General features: G+C 37.9%; 1 protein-coding gene across 1 annotated transcript in view; it reads left to right on the top strand.

Annotated features, from left to right (window-relative positions):
* Positions 1-20017, top strand: part of Ofcc1 (orofacial cleft 1 candidate 1) — a 262066-nt gene that overhangs the window by 76102 nt on the left and 165947 nt on the right. Inside the window, 4 exon segments of the mRNA XM_013016629.1 lie at positions 12873-12930; positions 12933-13108; positions 14391-14595; positions 17006-17082. Of these exon segments, the coding sequence (XP_012872083.1) occupies positions 12873-12930; positions 12933-13108; positions 14391-14595; positions 17006-17082 (516 nt within the window).

The raw sequence follows: 20017 nt of genomic DNA, 5'->3' as shown, positions 1-20017 counted from the left end.
GAGGAGGGAGAGGAGGAGGAGGAGAAGGAAGAGGAAGAGGAGGAGGATAAGAGAGGGGAGAGAGGAGAGAAAGAGAGAGAGAGAGGTATGTCCCAACTACCCGAGTAGCTCCCTATAGGCTTCACCTGTTAGAGATTTCACAGCCAGACTTTCATGGGCCTTTGAAGGATATTCCAGATCGAAATCATGTTTCACTGTACTATTTATATGTTGACAGGACAGAGAGAGGATCCATTGTTGAGTACTCACAGTATGCCAGTCCAGCGCTGCACATATAATATACATCAACAATGCAAACTGTACTCAACCAAATCCTTCGTTAACCCCATTTTGCAAATGGAAAAGGCTAAGATGAGGACTTACCAAGGGGTGTGAAATGGACATTAAAACTAGATGCGAATGAATGAGTCCACAGTTTAAGCACCAACATTCACAAAAAGCCTTAAAAAAAGAACAGTAAGAACTGATCTATTGGTTTCCATACTGGAAAATTACCCACCAAGTCCTATCATTTTTCTTTGTGCTTTAACTGACTTGTTTCTCTTTCTCAAGTCAAACATTGTTATTCTCTCAATCTCTCTCTCTGTCTCTGAAAGGACACCCTGCACCTGTAACATCTGGAAAGGAGGCTGTCCATGCCGTTGGAAGGCTGTCAGTCTTAAGAACATCTGCAGCACCCGAGGCTTCCTAAAAGAGGAAGTGCTGGTGCTATTTACTTAGAGCTGTCCAGAATCCAGTCCAATAGAATGTTCATATACAGTTATAGAAAGGCATTATTCAGGGGCTAGATAGTCTCACCATGGTGGTCTGCAGTCTGCCAAGCCAAGAACAAGAGTAGCAACTCCATCCAGGCAGCTGAAAGCTTCTGACAGTGATGCAGCCCTGATTCTAAGGCTGAAAGTCTGGAAGCTCCTAGATAGTCCATTGAAAGTCTGGAGAACTTACAGTCTGATGCTCATGGATGATGGCCCCGGAAAGGATCTTGCATCTGCTCAGTAATAGACCTTATGCACCTATAGGCAGATAGGCAAGTGCTCCTCATTCTTTCTTTCTTTTGCTCCATTTGACCCCAGCCTATAAGATAGTGCTACCCACACTCTGGGTGAGTCTTCCCTGTTCTGATATATAGTGTTCTAGAAACATCACTGACTAAACCTTGGCACTTAGAAATGTGGCCGTCTCAGTACTTATTTCCAAAATTAGCGAACAAAATTAAGAATTCTACATTCTTAAGGTCTTCTCACTTATTTCTACTTGCTTTTTTTTGGGGGGGGGTAGTGTCTTCTTGAGGATGAACCCTTGGGCTTCAAGCATGCTAAGCAAGCACCACACTACTTAGCTACCCTTCTAGCCCATCCTCAATTATCTTTTCAATTTCTTTTTTGGTGTTTCACATTCTTTAGTTCATTGGGAATGTTTTCAAAATGTCACAGACCCATCTTTGTCCTTTGTAGTTCAACACCACTCTTCACAGCGAATGCATTCAAAGTTAGTAGTGCCCTAGTTATAAAATAGTAGTTCTTGTTCACTTGGCATGCAATTCAACAATCAAATCATTTTGAATTCTCTGAAGAGGAGGAACTCGCTTCTATATTTGAACTCACTCACATTCGAGGGAATATGTTTTAATATTTCAACATCCGTACAAAATGCTTTACAATTATTTTGAAGGCATTAATTCTCATATGAACACAGAGATGAAACCACGAAGGACTGAGTAGGGCAAAGAATTTCTTCAAGGTCACACAGGCTGTTAATTGTAAAGGGCAGGCCTGGCTATCCTTCATCTACCATGTCTCATGTGTATATTAGGCTGTAGTCAATGACTTTGAACTGATGAGACTCTTGATGCTTAGGGTGGCAGAGGATGGATTTATGTTCAAGATTCCTGAACTCAAGGACCAATGAAAGGCAATTATAATCTGCCAATCAAATCATATAGAGCCTCTGATTAATATTAAAGGTCTCCACTGCATATAGGATGATACCCAGATTTCTTCCTAGAGCCTTTAAAATCTATGTATCTGGCCTTTATCCCACTTTCTAATTTGAGTTTCTCCCGGTTTTCTGCTTGAGCATTCCATCCCAGCCTCATTTTCCTTCTGTGAATACACCAAGCTCGTTTGTGCTGTGCGACTTCAGAAATGGTTGCTACTCTTCCATTGCTTCTTCACGTAAGTGTCTAAAGAGGACAGCCCCCTTTCTCTTGTTATCTAGTTCATCTCTGTTTGTGTTCATTATTTCAGTACCAGTTGTGAGAAGTTAAGCATTTACTATTATTGACAAGGTCCCACTTATTTATTGTTTATCTGTTTCTCCACTAGTTCAGTGAGAGTAGGTGCCAAAAATTTGCCAAATGGTACTTAAGTACAAAAGTGGGCATTTAGTGAGCATGGGTACATAAATAAACGATCCAAGAAAAGCAGCAATATTGGATATGCTTGTTAATAAAATCAAATCAACAATGTAGTTCATTGAGAAAATGAGAAAGTCACTATTTTTCTACATCTTTTATTTTTTTCCAGTTACCTGTAAAATGGGCTAAGGTCAACAACATCACAGGACTGATGTGCAGATCAAATATGAAAACATACTCCTAAAGCTCTATAAAATATAAAATGATGCCCAGGAATTAGCATCTTTGCTAGATACCTTTGGAGCAATGTGGACTTCCCAAAGGGAAAATGTTGATGAGCAATTATTGCCAAAAGTTTTCTCCTTTCCTAGTGATATATTTGCATGCTCCTTGTAAATCCATTTGTGGTTAATTTGTTGGTCTTTGATCTAATCAGGCTGCAGATGTTCAGACTCGCCATCTTTTTGTGCATTGAGACATTCACTGGGGTTTGTAAAAGTAATGGGCTGTGCCCAATTTTTCCCCAATGTGTTCAACTCTCAGGGACAATGAAGGAAAAGATCTATCTTTTGACTAACAAGGAGAAACTGAAAAGAAAATTCAAATTTGCGTTTTCAGAGTAAAAAAAATGACAAAAAAGAAAAAGGAAAAGAAAAGAGAAACTGAAAAGAAAATTCAACTTTTTGTTTTCAAAGTAAAATAAATGACAAAAAGAAAAGAAAAAAAAAGAGAGGAGGATGGGCATGAGAATCCCAGAACTGAATTTTCCAAATTAAAATATTCAATTAGATTTTTTCAGCTCTCTAGAGTGAAATATTCTTAGATGAATGTTTGAGTAGCATGTGAAAAATGAGTTATGACATATTGAGGTTGAGGTCAGATGGTGGAATTGAAGCATAATGAGATGATATACCAGATATTTCCTCTTCATTTTAGTGATGTTTGGTGGAGAATCATGAAAAGGTCAGATGGAATAACTAGTAATTCAAGTATGACTCAGTCAGATTTTAGAAGAAATACAGTTGTTCTAATCAGTAGAAGTCAATTAGAATGATGATCAAAGATACCCAAATCTGTCTTGGTTATCATTGTAGCCATATCAGGTGGTGAGGAAAGTAAATACTGATTCATTATTCAAAGTGCAGTCACCTGATGTGCTATTACCTCAGTGTACTAGTTAAAATTCAGACTTAAGCTCCACTCTAGATTTACTGATTTAAATATAAGCAGATCCCAGTGGAAATCTATATTTAAATAGGCAACGATGGGTAATTGTTGAACAAACCAAATTTTGGAGATGGCTACTTTAGGGTCAGAGGACATCATACTAAGACTCTTGGAGATTTTCAGGAATTAAATTAGTTGTGGGGAAATCACAGACACAGACACAAAACATGAGCTGTAGATATGTTAGGCTCAATTGACGGTTCATAGAATTAAATTCATTATTCATTTGTAAACTATATGGTAAATTTAGCTTTTTAGAAAGACTTATTCTCTCAGGACTTTTTTTGTTGTTTTCTTGGGGCAAAAATAATACTCCTTTTTTCTTGGCAATCTCTTTGTTTGTTTTGAATGTCTGTACCCAAAGTGAATAATTTAGGAAAGTTCAGGCTGGAGAAGCGAAGTGAACCATACAGAAGAGGATCCCAGTCTCCTTAGTTTGTAGAAGAGGATCCCAGCCTCCTTAGTTTGTAGAAGTCATGAAGAACAGTAGTAGGATAGAGCAGAATAACCTTAAGGAATTCCACTATAAGTCCAAGGTAGACTCTGTGTGTATATTTGTGTGTGTGTGTGTGTGTGTGTGTGTGTGTGTGTATTGGTCCTGGGGTTTGAACTCAGGGCCTGGATGCTGTCCCTGAGCTTCTTTTCCTCAAGGCTAGCTCTTGAGTCATACTTGAGGCACAACTCTATTTCAGCTTTTTCTGTGTGATAATGATAAGGGTCTCACAGGGACTTTTCTGCCCAGACTAGCTTCAATTGTGATCCTCAGATCTCAGCCTTCTGAGTGAGTAGGATTACAGCCAATGGTGCCTGGCCCCAAGGTAGACTCTGAATGTTACCCCTTCTACCTTCAGGAAGCACAATATGAATGGCTCTGAAGCAGAAACAAATAGCTTAGAATCAAATTCCAGTTCTACCTGGAGTTTACAAAATATTGTAAAATATTGAGTCCATAGAGAATCTCCTTTGTAGGATTATTGTGATGACTAAATTCATGAGGATAGAGTGCTTTACAAAAGTGCCTTGATTTTAGTGAATAAATGTCAACTGTGGATGTTAGAATATTTAGGATTAAGGCAGGGACAAATTCCTCTCCTGTTTAAAATCTATGATAGACCTGCTGTGAACATTTGTCCTTGTTCCTTAGGCCAAGGTAAATTTTCATAAATAATTACTTTCTTGTATACCACAGCAGATAGACTGGGGACCAGAGATAGTTTGCCTATTTATTTGTCTTGGCTGGGAGAATGGGAAAGAAAATAATTGTACTATAAAACTCTCACTGGATAGTCTAGATTACTCTGTGATACCATATCAGTTCCGATTCATCTCTTCTGAGTTGTCTGTTTCCAAGCGAATATTTTGCTAATTCCAATGCAAATTAAGTATATTGATTTACTTCCTTGACTACTCTTATTCCCCACAGAATGTTAGGCCTAGAAGATACCATGGAGTTTATCTCCCATTCTTTCTATTCGTTACTACTTCTCCCCCTCGCAGCACTTTAGACACAATGAAACCAAGAGCCAGAAATAGTTGGTAGGAAATTAATTTTGTGGTAAATTGGAATTTATTCTTATGTTTGTCTTATGCCAAACTCCATACTTTTAAACTCTAGGATATATAGCTTCCTTTTTAAATGAGAGAAGTAATTAAATAGGACAGATTAGAACAATTTGTATCAAAGTATCCTATATACTGCATATAAATTCAGGAGAAACAAATTAAAACGCATTTAGAAGAACTTCAATCAAGCAATGTCTAATGACAACCATTGTGGCCAGCCCAGAAACAATTTAAGGATTTTCTAGTGTTCTCTTGTTGGCTGTAGTATAGATACTATAAATATGTACGTGTCCCTCTTTTGATGACTCATCTCAATGTTGACAAAAACAAATAACAGACAACAACAATAACAGCAACAACAAACTACAAGATTCTTAACCTTGTTTCTGTTGACCTACAATTATGACTATGTTGGGATAGTAATACTGTTTATAAGATGGTTTAGATTGGACTTGACTGGGAAGGACAGAGAATCAGTCGACATAAGCATGTTATCCTGTAGTCACACAAGAACACTCGTATCTCCATGGCTTAGCACAACAAAAACTTGTTCTTCACCCATGCTGCATGTCCACTTCAGAACAGAGGGAAGCTTTGCTGTATGCATTTCTGTCTCAGTCAAGGCTAGTTAAAGAACCACCATCTGGAGTGTAGCTGGCCACCATGGCCAAAAAGAAGAAAGACAACTCTGGAGGATTTAGAGGCAATAATCTATGCTCTGGCTTAGAAGTGATGAATGCTAGATGATCCTTGCCTGGGTCATTGGGAATAGTGGCACTAGCCAAATGGTCCTCCCACCACAAAGTGACATGAGGTATATGCCAAACACAAGTTTGGAAGATGAAGAAGTGCAGCTATTTGGTGAACAGAGCTAATGACATGAGGGCCACCGAGGAAGGAGAGGCACTGGTTTCTAACCACTGGACGTGTTCACACATAGGTTGGTTTACCTTAGGAACGGGCTGATACTGTCCTTAGCTTAGACTGCAGGTGGAGAATGAACAACTCTCTAGTATACTATACAACAGATTCCTTATAGAATAAGGGAGTGGCTATAACTCATGTTTTCCATCTGTGTACATATCCCATTAGTTTCTTTCCTAGGTAATCTATATTCCTCAAAAAATTAAGAGATTGCCTTTTCTGTGGCCACTGGATAGTTGACACTTTTGATGTTATTGTTACTATTTCAGGTTCAAAGAGTTTTTAAATTTTATCTTAGTAAATTGCTATGAAACCTTGTCTGCCCTACCCCTAGCCCATGTCTGGGTCCCATTAGCACCTCTGCTTGGGAACCTGTGGATTAGAATTGATATCTCAAAGTTCTTATCTAAGCTGAAAACAAAAGTTATCGGTCATAATTAACCAATCTTTGGAGAGGAAGAAGGATTTCCTGATGACGAGAGTGTAATGAGATAATTGTAGATTGTTATATATGTATGTGTGTGGGGGGGAGCAGGCACTTAAAATAATTCTGATGGTAATAATTTTGACAATGCTTAATAAGTATACCTATGGAATATGTGTGTATTTAATTAGTGTTTAACAGGAAATAAAACTAGGAAGTTAGATTATGGTGGAGTCTGTGTTAGAATCATGAACACAGGACTAAGGAATTTTAGTTTGTATTACAAATATACGATTATAATATGATATTAGTTAGGCAAGAAATGGCCTATTAAGCAACAAAAGAATAATCAGCTAATATTTGTAGAAATGTTTTGTTCAGTGCCAAACATAAAGGACAATGTATAAAACCAAACTACAAAGCAAAGATGCTAGACAAAGAAATGAAAATTAGATTTTTCATAAAATGAAGCCTACATTGGTAAGGACATGGAAGAGATTCTCTATGCATTGCATGATATTTTTACATTAAATTCAGGATTCTGTGATAAGGAGGTATGAATAGCTGACTGAGTAAATTCACTTGACAGCCAATAAAGAACCTTTCTGTTAAATGTCATCCTTTTTTTTTTTTTTTTGGTCAGTTGTGGGGCTTGAACTCTGGGCTTGGGCTCTGTCCCTCAGCTCTTCATCTCTAGGCTAGTGCTCTACCACTTGAGCCACAGCGCCACATCTAGTTTTCTAGTAGTTTATTGGAGGTAAGAGTCCCACAGACTTTCTTGCCCAGGCTGGCTTTGAACTGCTATCCTCAGATCTCAGCCTCCTGAGTAGCTAGGATTAACAGGCCACCAGCACCGGGCTGTCATCCTTATTTTTAATATTTCCTTTCCATCTTTGATTTTCAACAGTTTTACTAAGAGATTCCTAGAGATGATTTTTTTGTGTATTTTTGTTTTTGATCTTCTAGATTTTGTAGGTTGTATCATTAATTATTCCACAGGTCTTTCTTGTGCTGATCATTCTTTCTTTCTTTTGTTTTGCCTTTGTGTATCATTGAGATAATGTCTATTGATCTGTTGTAGAGGTCCTCTCTCCTTTTTCTGTTGTGTCCATTAGTGCTGTATGCTCAACTCAGGTCATAATTTTTCAACTATTTGTTTCTTTTCTTTCTTTCTTTTTTTGGTTGGCCATGAGGCTTGTACTTAGGGCCTAGGTGTTGTCCTTGAGCTTTTTCATTCAAGGCTAGTGCTATGCCGCTTTGAGTCATAGTGCAGCTTCTGGCTTTTCCTGAGTAGTTTGTTGGAGATAAGAGTCTCATGGACTTTCTTGACAGTGGTGGCTTTGAACTGGGATCCTCAGATTTCAGCTTCCTGAGTAGCTGGCTGGGATTACAGGCATGAGCCACTGGCACTCTGCTCTTGTTTTTGTATTAAAATATATTGAAGTTCTATCTTGAAATATTTCAGACTTTGGCTGATCATTTCTCTCCTCTCCTCCAATTTCTTACTATAATTTATGGTGATTATTTAGAGTCTTTGTAATTTCTAGTATCTAAGTCATCTATAGGCCAGTTTCTGTTGGTTGGCTTTCTTTTATCGGTGCCTTAGTTTCCTGCTCCTATTAATGTCCCATTGTTAGCGTATCATGTGCTAGGCATTGTATGTAATTAAACCCTAGAGAATGAGGTGGAATCTATCTCCCATCACAGACTGATCTCTCTGTTCCAGTCAGCAACTGAGCTAAACTAGGGTTGGATTACAGCTTTAGTTAGTTTGGTTTTACTACTGCTTTCAAAATTTTTCATTATGAAAGACACCATCTCTGACCTGGGCTGGCATCTAGGTAGCCTCTCCCAATTGCGTTAGTGTTCTTAGAGCACTGGAAATCTCTTGACCTCTCAGGCTATGTCCAGTTGCTATCCTGAGGTTGAATACTTGGTAAATAAAGCTGAGCATTTCAAGTAGTGAGGACTTGCTTGTGCTTGGGCTCATGGGTATTCACTAATCCATGGTAGGCTGGGATTGTTAAAAGGTCAGCCTTTTCTGCAAAGTCCTTTGTCCAGCAGCAGGTGTACTCCTTTACTGGTTCCCTGGAATTAAAGCTGGTGAACAAGGACTTGTCCTTCTCCCATAGGTAGTTTTGGTTTTTTGTTTTTTTATAAATTTGCTTTCCCAGTTACCATACCAATGATTTTTAAAAAGTGCACAGAGTTTTATAATTTTAGTTTTTTTCCTTATTAGGATGTTTGTATTAAACATCTCTGTTACAATCAGAAGCAGGACTGTGGAGACATTCTGCTTTAAAAAAAATCACTTTACCATTTCTTTTCCCGATTATAAAACCAAAATCACCACATAAACTCCACAAAGACTAGCAAATCAAACAATGTTTAGGAGTGTATATTTCTATTCTAGTTCATCATTTCCTCTGGATTGTGTAATATAAATCTATCTGATGTCCAGGCAGAAAAGGTTGTGCTGTCTCCTTCGGTCCTCTGTTCAACATTCAACTTTCAAAATTTTTATTTGCTTCTTGGATTTCCCATCTCATCTTTCACATGTACATTTTTAATCTGGTAGATCAAATATGTCATCCTAATATGTGGTGAAATTCATCTCTGTGCTCTCTCTTTTCTTCCAAAAGCTTGTTTTTCATGGCACTTACAAAACTGGGATCTTACGACCTTCAATTACCAGAACTTTCATGATGAGATGGCATGGGTAGTTGGTATTGACCAAGGAGGTGACTGAATCACTTATTTCTCCTGACATGTTTTAAATTATAAATGACAAGTACTCATGGAAATGTCTCTTCACGGGATCATTGCAGAAAAGTTCCCATTGGTGCAAAGGACCTTCTGAGAGAGATGATTTCCAAAGAGCAGAAAAAGGAGTTGTAATTTACATGTTGCTATGCAAAGAGCTCTACTTCAACAGGAGAACTGGGAGTAAATTGCACTAAAATAGCAAAAAATAAACAAACCCAAAACCCTATAACAGATAACTGATTCATATAATTTATTTAGCAATTATGGATTCTATTTTCCTTTTTAATCAGTATCCATGGCAGGGTTTCATCATGATTCTACACTATTCCTTTCGGGGATATTGGGGTGGTGACATGTGACTTCATGTTGCAGGATAGATTGATGTGGGGTTCCTTTTGCACAGTGTTGGTAGTACTGCATGGTGCTTGAAAGTAGTGTCTGGTAGCTTCAAATAATTTTTCGTAATGCACCAAAGAAGACTGATGTTTTCCAGGTTTAAAAATCTTTTCCCCCCTTTTTTCTGGGCATCAGTGGCTTATGCCTGTAATTTTAACTACTCAGGAGGCTGACATCTGAGGATTGTAGTTCAAAGCCAGCCTGGGATGGAAGGTCTGTGATATTCTTATCTCCAATTAACCACTAGAAAGTTGGAAGTTGAGTTGTAGCTCAAGTGGTAAAGTGCTTGTCTTGAGAAAAAAAATGTTCAGGGACAATGTTCAAGCTCTGAGTACAAGCCCTAGGATTGGAACAAAAAGAACAGAAAAGAAAAGAAAAGAAGAAAAAAAGAGAAGAACAAAAGAAGGAAGGAAGGAAGGAAGGAAAATGAATTAAAACTTTTGACTTTGAATATGTTCTTTTAGTGAAAATATAGTGTTAGCCAAGTCATCCTAGAGGTAGTTGAGATAAAGACTTAAGCCAAATAAATAAATAATGTACATTTCTAACATTATGAATATTTTCACATTCACGGTCTATGCTGGTTATTGTGTCAATTCTATGAGGAAAGATTCACCTCCGCTTTGGCTTTTAGTTTTGTGGTACTGAGGAAAAAGCCAGGGCTTTGAATATTCTAGGCAAGCGGTCCATCACTGAGCCACAGCCTTGGTCCAATCTGTATTTTATTGATGAAGAAACTAATCACTTCAAAGGAGAAATGACTTATCCAAGACCATGACAAAATTAGTAGTAGAACTGCCAGTGCTATTTTTCTGAAAAAGACCAAATTAGTACAAGGAAGGTCCTAGTTTTCACTTTCACTTTTTGCCTGGCTAAAGTTAGATGGACTTCTTGCTAATAGACTCATTGCAATTTTATTTAAATTTAAATTTTTGAGAATGCCCAGGTTTGAACTCTGGGAATTGGACTTGTCAAGGGGGTGATTGACAATTTTGTTTTTTTAAAAAAATTTTAATACATATTTATTCTAAATGTATAGTAATATATTAAAAATAGATTACATTATAAAGGGATTACTTTATAAAACTTACAGTTAAGACAGTGATTGATTATGGAATACATTGTATTAGACAATTTATTTTATACTGAAGCAGAATAGAACATGATAGAGTCTCATTACCAGCAAATTCCAACACAATACAAATTTGTAAATCACAAGATAATCACCAATATATGAATCACAAGATAAATGTGAAACAAATTAAACCAATGATTAACCCGGAAAAATTCTATAGTTACAAGTACATTCTTAAATCATCTTCAATATGAATTTTAAAACTGCAAGTTAATATAGCATTGAAATTCCATTTATTTCATGTGTCCAGGGACTTAAACCAAGGGCCTAGGCGCTATCCCTGAGCTTTTGTGCTCAAGGCTAGTTCTCTACCACTTGAGCCACAGCTCCACTTCAGCTTTTTATTGGTGAATTGGAGATAGCAGACTCACAGACGTTCCCAAACAGGTTTCTGACTCCATTTCCCCTCCTTCTCTTTCTCCTTACTTAGCTTTCATTCTCTTATTACGAATGCCACTCATGACCAGCTAGCCAAATGAAAAGTACGGCTTGATTAAGGATCTCTTTTGTCAGTAATTTGTGCCTAATGTTTTTAGCTTTCCCATGGGCTGTTGTAGAAAATGCTAAATCTGGTTTAAATGAAACCTGATCCCGTTAATGGTTTAATAGCAGCTGCCACAGGGTTGTAGCATTCTTCAACAGATGCCTCTGTTTCATTTTGTTTCTGAATGAGGTCTTCAGTTATTTATATACATCATATACACACACAGCAGAATAATATATTGCAGCAACAGTTTGAGACAAATCTCTATATTTTTCTCCATTTAAAAGTGCAACAAAATTTTAAGAGATTCAAGACTATAATCTTTTAAAGATTATTCATGTATTTTCCTTCTGGAACTCCTTTTTTTTTTTTTTTGAAGGCGGAGGGATACACGTCAGTCTCTCCATCTGAAAACTTGAGTGATTGGCTGGACAATCTTGTCATGTCATCCGTCTGTATATTGATTGCAATTTGTTTAACTCTGACAAATTGTTTATGGAATGTCATGTCAACTGAAATAAACAGAACGGCCACAAGACTGAGACTCTACTAATTGGGACCTGGTAATAATAACTAGATTTATCATCATGAGTGGGATTAAATTTTTTGGAGTGTGATAGTTTCTTCCACTCAAAGAATTTATTCTTTGCCAGGCACCTGGGCAGTTCACCTGGTGATACAAAGATGAAGGATAAACAAATGAAATAATGAAAAATGGAAAGCAGAAATAGCTATCTAGTTGTCTTAGTCTGCTTTTTGATGCTATAACAAAATGCTTGACCCATGGGAATTTAAAAAGAATAGTAAACTCATTAGTAGAAGCATTGTGCTCCAGGCTGGGAAGTTAAAGAGCATTGTCCCTATAGCTGGTAAGAGCTTATTATTATTATTATTGCCAAAAGGGAATCCCATGGTGAGAAAGAGCAGATATGCTACCTCAAGTCTTCTTCTTTCTATAAAGCCACTAATCTCCTCCTGGGATTTTCATCTGCATGTACTTCTAATGACCTTCCAAAGGCTCCACTTTTAAATATTATTCAGATATAATTAGGGGATAAAGTGTCCAGCTTAGGAAATTTTACATGTTAACCCTAGGAACAATAGTATCAGCTCAAGCAAAGAGGAATGGAAGTACAGAATGTCAAGTTAGTTAACCCACTGTAAGCTTGATTTCTAAAGCGTATGGAGTATAGAATCATCTATCCAGTCTAACATGGGCCTTGTTATTTGGGCCCCACTTTCTTGGTAGTTAGGTTGCTCAGTTATTTGGGCTGCAACAGTTGTTTGTGTAAATTCATCCTATGATGGATTTGGGGTGTACAAAGCAGTGCATTATTTAACTCTAGCAGGGAAAAGGAATCTTTTCTCTGCCAGGGCCAAATGGATATTTATAACATGATTCATAGGTCATACAGAATGATCACAACAGGCAAATGGCTGAGAGTAGTGAATGAGAAGCATTTGTGTCTGTCCATTACATATCAAATGATTTCAAGGGCTTTGTGAGGGAGGGACTGGATGTTCCTCATGCTGGATACCTGTCACATGATAGTTTTCCTGAGCATTCCAATCTCCCTTTGTCTTGTATATTTTCTAGGTACTCCCTGGAATGAGATGTGTGAAACCTGGCCTGGCTTTTTTGTTTGAATTCTTTCTCCCTTGGTAGGCTGGGCAATCTTCCCTTTATGGGATAATAACTTCCATGTAGTGGAGGGAAAATTCAAGTGTCCTCTTCTCTGAGGAACTTATAACCGAACACTGAACAGCTTCAGGAAGATTGAAGATTTGATTTGCCAGGACTTGGACCACTGGCTCTGTAATCTCTATTTTCAGGTTGGTAGTATGATTTTGCAAGTGGAACAGAATTTAAATTTTTTTCCCCCAAAGCTGTTTCTTTCTAGCCTTTAGCTGCATCTCATGCAATTGAATTTTTTTTTGGTAAGTAAAACTTCATAAAGCATTGAAAGTAATTACATCATGGCTCATGTCTGCAATCCTAACTACTCAGAAGGGTGAGATCTGAGGAAGGAGGATTGAAGACAGCCAAGACAGATGAATTTGAGAGATTTTTGTCTCTCATTAGTCAACAAAAAAGAGGGAAAATTATGCAAGCCAGGTAGCTGGTAACTGATTCCCAAGAAATGTTTATTGTCAGTTCCTCCTTTTTGTGAGCAATTTGTTTCTTGTGTCTGGATTATTTTTGGAACCACTTTATTACTAAAATTTTCCACACAGAAAAGAGTTTAAAAATTGCCAAGTAATCACTTATTTACTTACCACAAGAGTCAACAATATCATTTTTTAACTTGAAATGTTTTCCATAGAAATATAAATACTAAATAGCTATTTGTTAATAATATTTTAGCCTGAATATTAGGCAAACTTTTTTAATGAAAGGAAAAATTTAAAAAAATTATAAATTAGGCAGGCACTGAGGGCTCACACCTGTAATCCTAGCTTCTCAGCAGAGACCTGGAGGGTCCTGGAGGAACATAGCTGAGACCTCAAGGAACATAATTCAAAGACAGTTTAGGCAGGAATGTCCTTGAGATGCCATATCCAAATCAGGCTCAAGTGGTGGAGTAACTTGAGCAAATTTAGGGCCCTGAATTCAAGCTCTAGTACTGACTATATATATATATATATATATATATATTGAGAGAGAGAGAGATAAATAGATAGAAACACATATATACATGTGAATTCATATACACATATGTATATGTATATATGTATGTGTATACGTATATATCATACATAAATGCAAGTAAGGTATATAAAGCATAGATATGTATATCAAATATATGATACAAATGTATATATTTACTTATATATGTGTATGCAAGCTATATGTTTATAACTATATATAAACAAAATCCTCATAAATTTATAGAGCACATAACAATACCTGAAGTGCTTATCTAAATTGATAAATACATAGAAATCATTCTTTGTAACATAATCAAACCAAAGCCTCTAAAGTCTGAAAAACTGACTTCATTATTGATTGACCTTTCTAATGTTCTTATTGTCCTAGAGGAAAGTTCACTATGTATGTATGTGTGCATGTGTATAACATTGCCAGCAGTTTCATAACAGATTTATCTCTTAATAGGTAATTGAACTTCCTTTACATGTGGATGATCAGCAAAAGCTTGGAAGCCATCCTCAGCTTCCCTCTGAATTTCCAGTATGTGGTGTAGCAGAAGCAGAGGGAGAAAAATTTGATATGGCTGATACGTCTGGGACCTCAGAGAAAGAAATGGAGAAGAACATTTGTGCAGCAGTGGATGCTGGAGCCCAATCTGCCTCTTCTCAGGGTCGGTGACTCGTTTAAAAAGTCTAAGTCCATTCCAGATTTCTGTTCTCTTCCTAGTTGGGGCAAGTACATTTGAAGTGCCCTACTTGAGTGCCCAACTTGCTCTTGCTATTATGGGCTCTACTTTCAGTCCATAGTTTTAATTCAATGCAAAATTTAAGTGGTTTTGTACTCTTAATAGAAAATTAAGTTATGATCACATCCAACCAATATCTGTGCTTTTTGGTATTTTGAATATAGCCTGTCTTCACTTTGACTCCATTCTTATTTCTGAAGTGAATCATTAGTAATTCATTTATAATTTGGTTTTCTTGGGCAGTGAATGTTCAAAAAAATATATTTCCCCCTGCTTTTGGTAGACAATTAATTTATATATAAGATTCTAGTATTAAAAAAATTTCTCCATCTTTTTTGCACGTATGTCAGATCAAAAATTGATATTAAGTAGGCAGCCACTGAAGGAAGAAGGCTGATATGTTCCAATTTCAACTTTGGATAGATAGCTCTAGTAGGTTTTAGGAGAATTTTAGGTGAGGAGAGAATGTCTGGAAACAAGAGAGTTAAAAATGTTGAGAGCCGGGCGCCGGTGGCTCACACCTGAAATCCTAGCTACTCAGAAGGCTGAGATCTGAGGATGGAAGTTCAAAGCCGCAATACAGTCTATGAGACTCTTATCTCCCAAACCGGAAGTGGCGCTGTGGCTCAAGTGGTAGAGGGCTAACCTTGAGCTGAAGATCTCAAGGACAGTGCCCAGGCCCAGAGTTCAAGCCCCACAACAGGCATTACAAAAAAGAGATTGAGTCCAAAGTAGAACGGGGGGACTCGGAGCAGTGACAAAGCTCAAGCAAGTGTAAATTTTTGAAGTACTCAAGATGAAACAGAATGGCTACAAAATAAATGAGTTGTTTATAACTTTTAAATTCTATGAATAGCATTTCAAGTTGTGTTATATTAAATAAAACTACATATGCATTTTTTTCAGGAGGTAGTATTAGAGTTTGAACTCAAGACCTCCCATTTGCTTGGCTTGCTTTAGCTGGTGCTCTAGCACTTGAGCCATGCCTTCATCTTGGCTTTCTGCTGATCTTCTTAGAGATGGAGTTTTCAGGATTTTTCTTTCCAAACAATGTTCAGGAGAGCATCAAGGACATGAATATGAAACTCAGACGAGGAAGTGGGCATTGTGGAGGAAGGATAGACCCACTAATGAAGCATAAACATAAAGATTCTAGCTGAAATCATTGAGATGTTGAGCTCTACTAGGAAGGTATGTTGAGCAAAGATAGTTCCAGGCTGAGGGCTCAGATCCCGGCAATAGCATAGATTCAGGAGCAGAATGTTGACTGCCTGCCATCATGGCCAGACCCACAACCCACACCACTTCACTTCCAGTGTGACCTCTACCTCCCTGTTTTGTTCTGCCTGGCCAACAAAGGGCTTCATAGAGGGAGAAACATATTTCTGAAATTGTGAATGGAGTTTTACAACTCCCTGGGAGTTTATGCCTTACAATGCTGAATATAACTTTACCTATTGTCAGGCTAAATTCCTAGAGTCTCTGCTTCTCTAAGGGATAGGTCCATAAGAAACCCTCACGTTCCTTGTGGCTGAGACAAGATCATCAGCCAATGATTACCAAGGAACCACTTCTTATGGAAACAAAGTGTCATTTTGTAGTATCATACGTATGTAAATGTGTTGGAATTTTATAGATTATATAAATATCAAATTATATGTTACTGGCATTAAAGGAGTGTTTGTGAAAATAAATAAGAAATGCAGTCTATATTAAAATTAGGTGATGCCCCCCGTTATCAAGAGACTTGATGGAAGCACATGACTTGTCACTTGCCCTTGATTTCTTTGTAGCTGCAGAAGATAGGGGGGATGGGTAGAGGGTACCCCAATAAACCCAAGACCTTACAGCTGATAAAGAGCAGAGAGTGTCATCAAAGGAACTCCTCATCATATACCAGCCATTATTGCAGTTCACCTGGTTCCAAACTTGTTCAGCAGGAAGTTTTGGTGAGGTTATTCATGGGCCCTGTGGTTGATTCCTGTTCATCTGTCTCCAGGAGAATGACTTCTCTAGGTCTTTTTTTATTCCCACTAGGCTTTTTAATAGGAATGTCTGGGATGTGCTTATTATGTGCAAATCCCTTTCATATGAACGTCTCTATTATGCAACCTAAGTGTTGTGATTTGAGTCTGTCCCTTACTAGGCACATGTTTGAAACTTGCTCCCTGCCTCAGTGTTGAGGAATAGGACCTTTAAGAATTGATGCATCTTGAGAGCATGATGACTGATGATTGTTATTAGATTATTAGACAAATGAGCCTGGCTCATGTAAAAAGGCAGTTTGTGTATTCCTTAAAACCCCCTTCATTCTGTGATGCCTTATGCTATCTAGGGAACTTATGGAGAGCCCCTAGCAAGAAGACCCCAACTGATGTGGTTCCTGGACCTCGATGTCTCAGCCTCATACCTGTAAATACAAGGTTTTTGTGTTCATAGATTACCCAGGCTCAGAAATTCAATTATACCCATAAAAAATGGAACAAGACAGTGGCCATCTAAGATGTAGAAGAGGAAGAATAAGTCTCTAAAACTTTTCTCTGATGGGTGATGCTCATACTCCTAAGAGACATTAAGCAATAAATGTAAATGGAATGCTTATGGTTTCATTCAGGTCAAAGGATAAAAAGACTGTCACTTATTTTTGTTTTAATGTCAAGTTCAAAAGTCAACTGTAAACCTGCTAGGTGAGATACTGTAAAATATGTGCATTTGTAAAGTAAATTTCTTTTGGTCATCTACTTTTTCTTAGTATTTCTGGATTAAGCATGGAGCTAAAAATCTTATTTTAGACTTTTTAACTTTTGAGAAAGTGAGCTTCCAATATTTCAGTGTTTCTGACATCTTAACCTAGTTCTAGGATACTGAGTGAAAGATTAGAAGCAATTACTCCTAAACCATTTTTACCAGATCATTTTTTTGTTTTCTAGCTTATCCTCAGGGTACGTGGCTATATTTCCCTACATCTACTGTGTTGTGCTATGAACTTAATTGAAGGGTGCCCCCAGTTTACCTCAAAGGAGAACAAGTGGTACCCCAGGAAACGTGAGTACCTATGCATTCAGTATGAGAATGTTCATTGCGAGGGGAAGCATCTTTTATGCTTTAGAAACGTGTTTCTGGAAAACATGATTGCTCTTCTGCTCTGCCCTGAGCTCAGAGACTGATTGAAACCTAACAGTCAAAGACCATAGAGGCACCTAATTATGCCACTATTCAGAACAGATTTATACAAAACACAAGATCAAAAGCTCTTCGAATGCATGCCTTCACTACCGCTTGTCTTTGCTTATTTTTCTTGGAAGCTCCTAAGTATGTTATTAGCAGTTAATATCCCCCTTGGGTTTGTTTTCTAATATATCAGGGCTGGGGTACAGTATGCTGTTTCTGCCACTGATACGTTGCTAAGAGATTTAATAATGGGTAAACACACACAACATGTGGTAATTCATTTCAAATTAAAAGTTTATTAAACTCTGGCTTGATGACTTTCTGGCTATTTACAATTAAAGAAGCAAACCTTAGGGAAGGGATGTCCACGTGGTGTGTTCATGGCTGCAACGATTCTTTCTAAAAAATGTGTTTATGATCTTCCACAAGCTGTCTTCCATTGATAGGCGCCATATGTAATCTGTCAAATCTACTACTGTCCCCAAGTTATAAAAAAGTGACTTTAATATGCACTTCAAGCAACACACTTATAGCGTGCACATGCAAATCCTTTGTCTGTCTCTCTCTGCCTTTCTTTGTCTCTGTCTCTGTCTCTCTTTCTCTCTGTCTGACTGTCTGTCTGTCTGTCTGTCTGCCTGCCTGTCTCTCTTTCTCTCTCACACACACACACGTACACACATACTCCCAGGAGGATTCTAAATTTAATCCCAGGGTTGATGTTTGAAGTGGTGATCAATCTTGCAAAACAGGCAGATACTTAAAAGCCAAAAGTATTTATAAAGGCCTAAAGAAAAAATTCTATGATGAACTTCTGTGGTTATTATCGCCTTTTAAATTATTTTACTTTTTAGGAGACAGGTAGGGAAATATTTATTATGCTTCACAATTTGTTTTGCTTATGACTACATTATAGAATAGTCTGAAAAGGCCTATGTCTTTCTTGATCTCTTCCTTCCTTCCTTCCGTTTTTCCCTTTCTTTCTTTCTCCTCATCCTCCTCCCCTTCTTTCCTTTCTTTTTTGGTGTGGATACTAGGGTTTCAACTCAAAGTTATCCCTTAGCTTTTGTGCTCAAGGCTGGTGCTGTTCCACTTGAGCAATACCTCCATCTTTGGCTTTTGTTAGTGGTTTATAGGAGAGAAGAGTCTTATGGATTTTCCTGCCCAGATGGCTTCAAGCTATGCTCCTCCTGAGTAGCTAAGGTTATAGGAGTAAACTACCAGTGCTTGGCTTTATGCTGCTGCTGCTTCCTCCTCCTCCTCCTCTTCCTCCTCCTCCTCCTCCCCCTTTTCTTCTTCTTCTTCTTCTTCTTCTTCTTCTTCTTCTTCTTCTTCTTCTTCTTCTTCTTCTTCTCCTTCTTCTCCTTCTCTTTCTTCCTCTTCCTCTCCTCCTCCTCCTCCTCCTCCTCCTCTTCCTCCTCTTTCTTCTTTTTTATTTTTTTTGAGCCAGACTTGGGGCATGAATTCAAGGCCTGGGCACTATCCTTGATACTAGGTATTTTTTTGCTCAAGGCTTGTGCTCTACCACTTGAGTCACAGTTCCACTTCTGGCTTTTTGGTGGTTAATTGGAGATCTTAGTCTCATAGACCTCCTGCCCTAGGTAGCTACAAGCTGTCATTCTCAGATCTCAGTATCCTGAGGAGTTAGGATTATAGGAGTAAACCACCAGTGCCCAGCCAAGCTCTATGTATATTTTACAATACAAAATTCAGTTCAAGAGAATTTTTATCACGCAACCACAACGAACCAACCACACTGCTAAATACTATGTGATTATAATCCAGAATAACCTCTCATATCTGACCTCCATGGTCTCACTGAGCCTAGCCTACTCCTCTAGATTTGCATATGCCCCAAAGTTCAGCAGGAGATGGGTGGAGCCTCCAGCACGGTTACCATACAGAGCCAGCAAGCTTTTTTTTGAGACAATTCAAATATGAAGAAGAGCAAAGCGGATGCAATTGGCTTAATGACAAAGATTCAATTGTCAGGTGGGGAACAATGTAAGAAATGTTGTCAGGGACGAGATTTGTTTCCTAACCTGGTCATTTCATGGTGGAAACTGATGGATTATACTTTAGAAGTAAGTAGTTTTCAGGAGAGTAGATGAAGCAAAGGTTTCGTTTTTTCTCTTTTCTCTTTTCTCTATTCTTTCCCTCCCTCCCTCCCTCCCTCCCT

This window comes from Dipodomys ordii, unplaced genomic scaffold, assembly GCF_000151885.1.
Source record: "Dipodomys ordii isolate 6190 unplaced genomic scaffold, Dord_2.0 Scaffold32, whole genome shotgun sequence".
In the NCBI taxonomy this organism is placed as follows: domain Eukaryota; kingdom Metazoa; phylum Chordata; class Mammalia; order Rodentia; family Heteromyidae; genus Dipodomys; species Dipodomys ordii.
Note: the sequence above shows the minus strand (reverse complement) of the source record. Positions and strands in the feature narration are given on the sequence as shown.